The sequence below is a fragment of the Argopecten irradians genome, chromosome 14 (assembly GCF_041381155.1).
Source record: "Argopecten irradians isolate NY chromosome 14, Ai_NY, whole genome shotgun sequence".
Classification (NCBI taxonomy): Eukaryota; Metazoa; Mollusca; class Bivalvia; order Pectinida; family Pectinidae; genus Argopecten; species Argopecten irradians.
Genome location: NC_091147.1, coordinates 18,072,918 through 18,084,088, shown reverse-complemented (window position 1 = coordinate 18,084,088; position 11,171 = coordinate 18,072,918). Strand labels below are relative to the sequence as shown.

Genomic DNA, 11,171 nt, shown 5'->3' with positions numbered 1-11,171 from the left:
TTTAAGTTATCCCTTTTTAATGTAAAACATGACATTTCGTTACATTTAGATTTTCGTCATTTTCATGCTAGTTTGGGACTATTAACACCAATGTAAAACAACGAACGTGTTTATATATAATAGTGTGATCATTGTTCCATCGCCTAACCACGAAATATCTCCCTCTATGAAGTTACTTGAAAGCTACGAAAGGAAACTTCCCAATCTGCATGAACATTCAATGTTATACAGTATGTTCATAATGAACAGCAGTTCTAAAGAATATATTGTCGATTACAGAATAATAAACATGAAGTGTCTTTTGTTCTATCGATTTATACATATGTACTTTGTTTATGTTTGACATATGCCTTTTACATATTTATTACATCAAACATTGAATTATGTTGATGTAATGTTTGATTACATGCTACATATTGTAATACTCTCTTGACATGTCTGTTTTAGCGCCTTGTCTCGTCGTTTTAGCATTTAAATATAGAAATAAAGCATTCATATGTTAATAAACCAATCAATTCCTCGGAATACTAACAGATAGTGAGCAAGAAGTAAGCAAAATGTAATGAGTTGTCTTTATAATAAAAGATAATTTAGTTTTATGCTTGTACACACTTATAATAAAATGCACGTCTTTCTATTGAACCTCTTTATCTCGAAATATTAGGGACATTGAAAAAACTTCGAGTTATCAGAGTTCGAATATTTCTGTGATATTTCAGCAATGATTAGGAAAACATTGCAAAAAATATGATTATTTTAATTACTGGAATTCGAGAACATAAGCTTCAACTGTCGTTCAATTAAAAAAACAAATTAGAGTAATGCCATCTAGTAATTTAAATGGTAGGATCACAATCATATAATGTGTAAATGACATTTGAAATAATGAAATGGTAATGCAGTACTTATTTTGCTTAAGTCATGACCTATAACTTCGAAATATTTACTTATTATACCAATATGACATTACTTAAACTTATAAGCCCTTCTTTTTCAAAGATAAAATTCTAATGGCAAAATGAATAATTAATGACGGTTGAAATCAATTACATATATTTGCATATGATAATTGATGTAAGACGCAAGGTCAAGTCAATACCCATAACGATACGTTTATATCATTTGAGCATTTTTCTTTTAGGTGTTTACTGTGAATTATTTACTCAAGAACAATTATTAAATATTCAATACTTAAGTTAATGATGAGTGACGTATTACACACAACTAATCATACTTGATGTGAATGATCAATAAAATAGGCTTAATGTTTTAATATATACTTACATAGTTGTTATATTGTTTAGCATCTGTAGTTAAATCTATAGCGTAAAGGCTCGTTTTCTAATTGGTATTTCAATTATTGATTGGTATCGTCAATTCAGGTTTCAAGACGTATGTCATAAACCATACAGCATTGGCAGTTGACAGTATAATACATACCATTCTTAGCACTTGGTTCCTAATTACATTGTACAATGAAGTATGATGATTTATAATGAATAATCATAGTAGAAATAAGAAATGATGCACAAATATGACTCGTATATATTACTAATCTTGATATTAATGATTAATTAGATGAAGTAATTACAGTAAGATAATAATTACACCCATTCAGTAAATGTTGATTAAGGATAATATGGCATGGTCTTCGTAATTAACGACCCACAATGCTACCTGACATATCAAGGTTAGTAATTACACGCTAATTAGGTATGAATTAATCACCCATTTTACACCAGAAAACATTATGCTGTGATAATTAACTGCACTGTGTAGAGATGAGGGCTACACGCACATACATTTTTGTCTTTTAACATAGCACACAAAATCACGGCGAATAAAACAGTCCTATATATAGATAGATATTTGTTTTAAAGTTTAAATTCACATTTCTAGTCTGTACCCTTTCTATGAGGTAAATTAATTCTAATTGTTCTACCTGACAAATTTGGATGAGACAGTATAACATGGCTACCATTGTCTTATCGGTTGCATGTTGCTCCACGTCCACGTATTCAGAACAACACTCTGATCTACATCGCCATTTCCTGTCAGGACAAAATCACAATACTTTTTCTTTGCAACTCATATACCAAGAGACGCTAGGTGTTGCCTAGCCTTGAGTCGAAGATCAGCAATGCTTGAGTTTTTAGAGGATTTGAAGCTACTGTCGTGAAGGGTGGCGTAATTGAGCGCGGCGGCATAATGATGATGGTACAAGAGCAACGGGTGAATCGGCTGATGTGGGGTCGCCGCCGACGCTGCAGCCGCCGACGCCGCATGAAGTTGGTAGTAAGGTAGAAACGGTGCGAAATGGAGACGATCGACGGGTTCCCGAGTCGGGACCTGGGTCATGTTGACGAATGGGGCCATCCTACAGGCGTCTAGTGGAGTACCTTGTGACTGAAGCATGATTCCAGCTGTAACATAGATAATTATTATATCATAAAAGCAACAATGTAAACATTTCTAATAATTAAATGAAAACAAATACGAAATATAAATATTTGGTCAGGATCGACGCCCACATAAGGTCTTACTGTTTGAGAAGCTTGAAGTCGCTGAGAAATATAAACGTGGTTGGTCTTTTTTGCAGTATGCCATGCCCTATCGAAATCAAACAGCTATAAACTTGTTAAGGAAAATTATTTCACTACTTTGTTCAAACTTAATTTATTTCATCATTTAAATATCATATAGATAATGTCATAAATTAATTGAATAATATTAGGAACAATCGCAGACAATCCAAAATCACGTGCTACTTTTAGCATATTTTTCTTCTTTTTTTACACCACATATGTTTGATGAATTATCTGATGAAAATTGCATCAATATCAATTTTATTAATAGTGGAATATTTTTGAATTTTTAATTTGAAACTTTGACGTCATAGAATAATGCGGTACTAAAGGGTATAACTATGTAAAAAATCTCATCTTATGTAGTATCATCATTGACTAGTTGTGGAACAAATGGTGTACAGATGTATTATACTTAAGTCCATCAATCACTAACACTTTACATGTTTACAAATCATAAGATATACAAATTGGCTACATGTTTCCTTCTCCAATGTAAATGTGTCTTCAGATGTTAGCAAGCCCTAACAATGGCGGGTCACCAATTACACTTTATCATATTCCGGCAATGATTTGTAATTCATCATTCGCTGACAAACCGTTTCCAATCATAATTGGAGTTACTAGGAATTGTTTGTATTCAATATGCAACATTCTGACAAGAAATATCGCGGAATCTAACTACAGTCGCCTATAAATACAGGCCTAATGATAGTCGCAACGTTAATCACTCCGGCTAAGGTTCTTTATATTAGCTAATTTGTCCGCGAACCTATTTCATTAGGTTCAGCGTACGAATATGTTAACAGGGTAGGCGTCTGTGAGGACGCGCTAGAGAGACACTTCTCATCAGCCCAACACAAAAGGTCAGCTTTTTTGAAAAAGAGAAATCTGAGGGTTAGGAACCCATCCTGATCTAGAGTTGTGACCAAATATTTGTTTTGATTAATACGCTACTGGTAGGCTATTGAAAATTCTAGTTTTGGGCTAAATTGTCAATACTATTTGCTCGCCTCGAGATGTTTGCTTGCCACTTTTCCAATAAAATACTTGATGAAGTCAATTTGACTTTTGATCATACATCCGATATTGTAATTGTGCGAAGAAGAACTAATTTGGAGGCACATTGGGTTGTAAAATGGCTGAGGCTTCCCGCTGTGGCCTATTGTATACAGAGGTCCGCCTCGAGTGGCGGGCTGGACCGCACTGTGAAGCAGCTGATGCACCCAATTACCGTCGAACGAATATCAGTAGGCTTTTTTATAATACATTGAAACATAAATATATGTTCTATTCCTTGATTTCTGTTAAATTGAATTAATATGTGTGACTAGACAAAATAGCAGGAATACATTTTTTGTATTTTCGTAACTTAATTATGACAACAGTGGATGCCTATCAAAGTTTTTTTTTACAACAAATAACGACAAACATATAGACACCCATTTGTGATTTAGTACTGTTTTTGAATATACAAATGTATATTTGAATTTTTACAAGTTTGACATTTTACAAAGGCTTACAGCGAAAAACTTGTTATAGGGCACAAGGTAAAAATACTACAGCGTAATTAGGTCCACATTCAGTTCAGGATAGTATATTGTATACGAACGTTTATTAGACCGTATTAGCCATTTGGGATAATATTTGTGTTAGTCCTGACAGATGGCAAATACATGTATACATATTGAAAAACTAAATTTTCATATAAAAAGTATCATTAGATATCAAATTATTGTACTTGTACATATAATTTACAAAAATGTTCACTTTAATTTTTTTACTTATGAAATAATGTTTATCATTGATCTTATTTTTGCCCGCATAGCACAGGTATGTCATTTTAGAGTGTTGAAAGAGCCCTGTGAGTTTAATGATAACACAAACAAATGCTTAAATGGGTAAATAGAAAAATGAAACAAATTCTTCTAATCAGAAATCTCATTTTGAAAAAAAATGGTTGCAGTATTTTGAATTAAGATGAAACGAAATATCATTTTAATGAAGCACAAAATATTATTATCATATTATATGCAAGAAATATATGAATCCAAAATTTAAAACAAATTGCAAAATTATCCATAGAAACATTTAAATGTATTTTTTTGTCCATAGATAAAATATAATCACATCGTTTCTTGCTTTAAAGCAATACTATAACACATAATAAATTACATGTTTCTCATAAAACGTTAAATTTAAATCAATCAAATAATTTATATTTCATAGCCGTGCTTTTTCAACCATTATTTTTTTAAGTTGTTGCAAGAAAAAACAGACATTAAATGATGGAAACAACAAAGGCAGAGTGGGAGAGAAAAAAACATGCAAAATAAACTGAACATTAAAAAGAACAAATTATTAACAGTCTTATTTTTCTTGCGCATATATATGAACGGGATTCTTGGTAATATTTATTCAGTATCTTATATTTTATTGAACACGACAAAACAACTAACAGGATTAACCAGGGATACGATTTGTAATTTTTTTTGGATCAAATCTAATTTCATTGGATTATACATAAGATAGGAATTAGTGGTATTAGATTAGGTTGATAAAGTCTGAACGGTAACATGATTTGGAATTCGGTGTACTTTGTTGTGAAAAACAATTTAGCAATTCAAGTAAGATCGGCTTGTTTGTTAGGGTTAAGTGTGGAGTAGGGACTTGATAACTTAATAAGATAAAGTCGTTTTTGAAGCGGAGGATGCGAAATAATCTGTTGTAAATTGCTTAAATCACTTGCACACTAGGGCTGTTGTACTCTAACTTAAACCTTGTGGGTGCCTTGGTATATGGAAGCGTAAATAAACGAAATGGTTTAATTAGTAGAATTGATGCGAATGTTCTAAATTAGTTCCACTAATGCAGACAGCAATCAAATAATCATTTTATTTCAGGAATATATTTGCCATAAATGTAGAACATGAAATTGATACCGTTATTAGTTTTATCTAGTCCTCGTAAATTCATTATGTATCTTTATTCTCAAATTAAACTTCATTCAATCGTATTATTTTGTCATGAATTTCAAATAAATAGGCAATCAAAGAAACATGGCTCGGTAAAGCTCCGCGTGGCATTGAAGCCATTATGATTCCTCTGCAAGCTCCTGAGTGAATTAGACTTTGAGATCTTGTCATTGGAACGCTTTTCACTGACTTCTCATTATTGAGCTTGAACATTTCTATTGCCTAATGTAATATCTGAGGCTAAGGTTGTTGCCAGAATAAATCTGATTAATCACCGCCATTATGTCAAGAGAGTCTTCTCACCGTGTGAGGCAATCGATGTCATTTGTATCAGCTTTCTTCTGTCAATTAGATCAATTGAAGCAATCGCGCTTCGAACAAACGGTCCGTATGAGGCGAATTAGGACGGTCTTGTTAATGGAGGTGCGACAATAACAGGAGATAATGGATATTGTAAACCAGTTTGCCTTAATCTACTCGGCTGAACTCTGAATATGAAGATGAAAAGTAACCAGCGCGGCCCTCTTCACAGCTTCAACAAAGCTATACAATCGTTGTGGTTATATAGAGAGGGGCGAAATGGGCGAACGGGCGAGAACTTTAAACTAGTAATATGAATTTACTTAAGAGGTTTCAAATAAACTATTTCAATAATGACTGAGAAAGTGATCAAACTAAAAGTCACATTTAACGCATTATAAATGATACAATTACTCGAAGAATAGAGAAAAGTTTGATAAATAGATAAATAACTTTTATTTCTCCATATCCTTGAGATAACAAAGAAAACAAAAGAAAGGATAATTTGTAGTCCAGAAAATTACATAAGGTGAAATGTGTTACATATATATTTATAGAGTCAAGCAATGTTCGATTTGAAGAAAGTTCAAATAACGCATGGTTTATATAATATTATTTCTTGTTTTTGTTATCGCTACTTATGATATTTTATGATTTGTCAAATACATTTAAGATATCAATTTTATGATAAATTTTATCACTTCATATCATTTTATGTCTGTTTAATAACATCTTCTGCTCGTTCTCCGCGAATAAGGTTTTTTTTTAATAATATTTATTTCTGTAACTCTGATATATATTTTGTAATATAAATCTAGTGAGAGATTGAATACATGCAGTATTGGATTTTTAGATACATAAAAACGCAAGAAAAACTAGGTGAAATCCATCTTGAACCTTGAAAATATAGAAAAATATCAACTGACAGCGAAAAATACAGACACAGTAATGTTAATGTTGAAAAGGTTCAAGTTTGATTTCACCTAGCTTTTCTTGTGTTTTAATGTACCTGAGGATGGCCAAGAGGCCGAAAAGTTATGATGAAAGAGACATACTGGTTGAAATACATTTTAAGACTAAATTACAATTTACATTCATGTTTATAGCGAAGTCTATACAAACAATTATTATGACAATATGTACCAGTATTTCGAAATATACCACGTAATGATAAAATATTTACCTACAAAAAGATTCTGTACTTCTTGTATTTCTCTTCTAGATATGACTTACTGATGATAATAATCGTAAGTGTTCAGTTTTATTTTAGTAAGTTATAGAGTTGCTTAGATAGATAACAGAAGGGCTACAAAATTTAAAATATAAATGTCCAATATACAAAATGTAATTATGAATATGTAAAGTTCAATATCAATATCATAAGACACAAAAGTAGACATTACACATAGAGCTATAACTTTGTTTATATTAATAACGAATACAACTATCATGGCTTAAAAGTTGTCACTTATTTTCCGTAAATAAGTTTTTTTCAATTGTTTTTAGAATGAAAACATAACTTGTAATTCGTTTAATTAACGAGATCTTATTAATTAAAGGCCAGTAGGATTTGCTTATATTCATGCAATCAATGTCCTTAGAATTTACTTTTAAAATTCGTGTATTCTTCGTTCTAGGGTAACATAGGAGTTAGATGAATCTATGTATTAATAATTTATTATTTAATTTTGTGACCTATACTCGTATTTACACCGCCTTAAAATTGTTTTAATCGACTGAGTGTTTTATGGGGTAAATTTTAAAAGGGAAATGAGAACCATAAGCAAAACCTATAAATATTATTTACAGTACAGAGGTTACTAAATATAAAAACATTGCTTCTGTTAATTCTATGTATGTTAAGATAAAAAAATGTAAATGAAGTTTCCTTATGGCAACTGATATCTATAATATAAAATATGAAACGAGGTTGTAGATCACTGCATGCTTGGACTCTCTCTATGACGGCTTGCACAACAAACGCAGATATTCTTATTTTGATGATAGTGCCATAATGCATTTTCAGACAATATTTCCACAAGTATTATGTTTGTAATTACATGTATTTGCATTTGCATAAACTAGCCGCCTTGTTGTGTAATATCAGTTATTTATATACTAGAGCAACAGTATGAAGTTGTTTGTTTTCTGTAAATTTTGCTTACATGAGAACTTAAATTATACCAGTCCCAAACTTTGTGTGAATTAGGGAATGAAAAACTCAATTAAAGAATAGTTGATGTCACACTTAGTTCACGGATAAAACAGCTTTGATAAAGTACTATTATTTAAAGAAAGAAATCACCCGTGGTGAGCCTCTTACCTTTCTGCATCTGACTCTCGTGTTTGCGGCACTTTGCTCGACGATTTTGGAACCAGACCTGAGAAAATATGATGTTAATCAAATTTGTATTACTTTCATCAACTTCAATCAAGTATTGCTTTGTAGCTAATGCGATTTATTTATTTATACCCTCTCTTCACCCTTATAACTTGATCAATTTGGCCATTTCCTTAATTCCCTCTGTGTATAGAAACTTCTATGATAACGGCATTAACTTCATCAAAGTAATTCAAAGGGATCAAGTACGGTGACTGAAAATGACAATTTCTTCTTAGAATTGGTGTCTTGAGCATGTACCACACTGAAGGAGAAAACACACAGACAGTCTGTCGCGGAGAAAGAGCATTGAAATGTGGGCAAGACGAATACACAAAACTCACGTACCAAGTCAATAATAGTCTGGGCAGGCCTAACCTGTGTGGGTAACATCATAATAAACAGGCATCAACCAAAATTATCATCGTCATTGCAATTCACAATTTTAATTACATTTAATTTTTCCCTGTTGTAGGCATTGTAAGTATAAGTCTTCTTTTAGTAGTGACTTTCAATGATATTTTGATTAGCAACTTTACAGAGCTGATGTATTGTTTTAAAATCATATATGATAAATGAATTGGTGCATTTCAATCAAGAGCCATATCTCTTGACTAAGGCTCAAGGTATTATATACATGCACACTTCAAATTTTCTTCAGCATTTTGCAAAGTACACCTTTAAGAAACATACATTTCACTTACATTATGATTGCAAATTATCCTTGTAAATCTGTTGATGCTGGAATTCAATAAATTAAAACGTAATTGAAATGCAATGTTTGTCAAAGATTGTGACCACTACATATTTCTGACCAACCTCGGATAACTCGAATACCCCTTTAACTCAAACTGCAGTGGACCATTTCAATAGTTCGAGTTAAAGGTGTATTCGAGTTATCCGAGGTTGGTTATCGTTAGTCAGAAAGTTAGTTTTACTGTACTTAATTCTTTTTAATGAACATGCCTTATTTTACCCTATTAATATATAATAAAACGATCAATTACATAGTCATATTAACATTACGATATATGGACTATCGAAACCGTTTACAAAAACACATCAAAAAAGTTATTCAGTATTTTGTCTGATCATTTCGAATTTTGAACAGAGTTTACTTCTCTCATATGAAAAAATACTGCCTATTGGACAAAGACGTCCGTGGAGACTTCTCGAAGGTATACAGCTTCTAGGTCCATGTTTATAGTACGTATAATAGTTTTGTATTTCAAAAAATGTATTATCTTAGAATTAAGGAATCGACAAGAGATCACTAAAATGCAAGAGAAATGATATTTTATTGTTCAATGGTTTAATACTTTAGGTTTTATGGCTCATAAGTGGCACGTAGCATCATTTGAGCAATGGCAGCAACACAATTCACATCCATATGTAATCATACATCTGGATGGGAATATTTATTAACAAAACCGTTAAAGAGGGAAATACGGCTTCGTCTTAATTCCAAACGTTATTTAGAATTAGTCATCAACATTGTTGAAACAGCGAAATGGAACATAATTATATAGTTGACAGGTTGCCTACATTTCTCTTATTGATGCAATTCAATAAAATAGACAAATTTTGAACAAGGTGGACATTGTGCGAGGCATTCTAGAACGTATATTATGACGTTGTAACTCTTTCGGAGGTGGTTATAGACATACTGGAATAAATTACCGGTAGTTGTTTTATCCAATGTATGTCTCTAGAAACATTATTAATACAGATTTAGGACAAAAGATTTATATGTATGTACAACTGAATATAAGATTTAGTGGCCAAAAAGGAAAGAGTTTTGGCCGTTTAGAGGATTTGGCCAATTTTGCCGTTTCCTTCCCCACTCACACGTAAAAATTATCAACTTGTATTCGTATGAAAGAGAATCAAATTACTAAATAGTTTTAGGAAGGAGTTTTACAAATCTTAACTCTTGACAAATGGACAGATTATCGGGTGAACTATTTCCGATGTATTTTTCTAACTGCTAGTAGTCGGTGCGTCACTGGTCCTCGAAGACCTCTCCCTGTGATTTGCGGTTGTAAGCGTGGACATGAAAAGTATGGATGTGACGATAGGATTTGACAATGATCAATGTCATTTGTAGATTGTCATCGTGTAACACGCTAATATTGGAGAACAATAGCCGAACTGGGATTTATTGCAAACTAGATTATTAGTAACATACGAGAGCCAGGCTTAATGTTACCAGGCTTATTGAATAAAGAGGAAAGGAATATCAATTGTCTCTGACACTCTCTTGGTGTAATGTGAGCGAGCATCTTCCCCTGGGACAACTATGACAAACCCGTAATCGTCAGAAGGACTGGGAAATTCTCATGAAAAATGCTCCTAACCAAAGGGACGATCATAATGCTCAATTTACCGGTAAAGAAATGATCGTCGGGGACCGCTAGTTTTGGTGTAATTTGACAATTCGATATAACAGTCATTTTCACCTATCTGATTTCTATAATTAACTCAACTTCACACCTTATCAACAAAACTGTAGCTGTTAGTTTGTTTAACCACAGCGATTCTCCGTCACGTCCGGACCCTATTTTCTCCGTCGAATTCGGACCCTATTTTACAATCTCTTTATGGGGTGGGAGATCGTTAACATGTAATTAGGTTTGTCTGTTGTAAATTATCGTAACATCCATACTGGTGTACATTTATTAATAGCGTCACATCAATTTACGGCGCATATTTAGTTATTAGCCATTTCAGAGCTGATAACACATCAGAAATTAATACTAACGCTCATAAATCTTCATAAAATTATCACTTTCAACAACTTGATTTAAAAGAATATCGTTTGGCACAAAAGAAAAAAAGATTTAAGATATACGAATCGATTATTCTGTTTGGTATTTATAGTGTTGAAGTGCAGTAAGTACTTAAATTTTTCATGTTTATCATAATTAAGTG

The 11,171-nt window shown here is 32.3% G+C and overlaps 1 protein-coding gene across 1 annotated transcript in view; it reads right to left on the bottom strand.

Moving 5' to 3' along the window:
* Window positions 1-1,840: 1,840 nt before the first annotated feature.
* Window positions 1,841-11,171, bottom strand: part of LOC138307073 (short stature homeobox protein 2-like) — a 29,214-nt gene continuing 19,883 nt past the window's right edge. The window contains exons 3-4 of the mRNA XM_069247703.1: window positions 8,184-8,241; window positions 1,841-2,423 (exon numbers count right to left, since the gene is read on the bottom strand). Of these exons, the coding sequence (XP_069103804.1) occupies window positions 2,089-2,423; window positions 8,184-8,241 (393 nt within the window). The 3' untranslated portion in view covers window positions 1,841-2,088. The remainder of the gene's footprint in view (window positions 2,424-8,183; window positions 8,242-11,171) is intronic.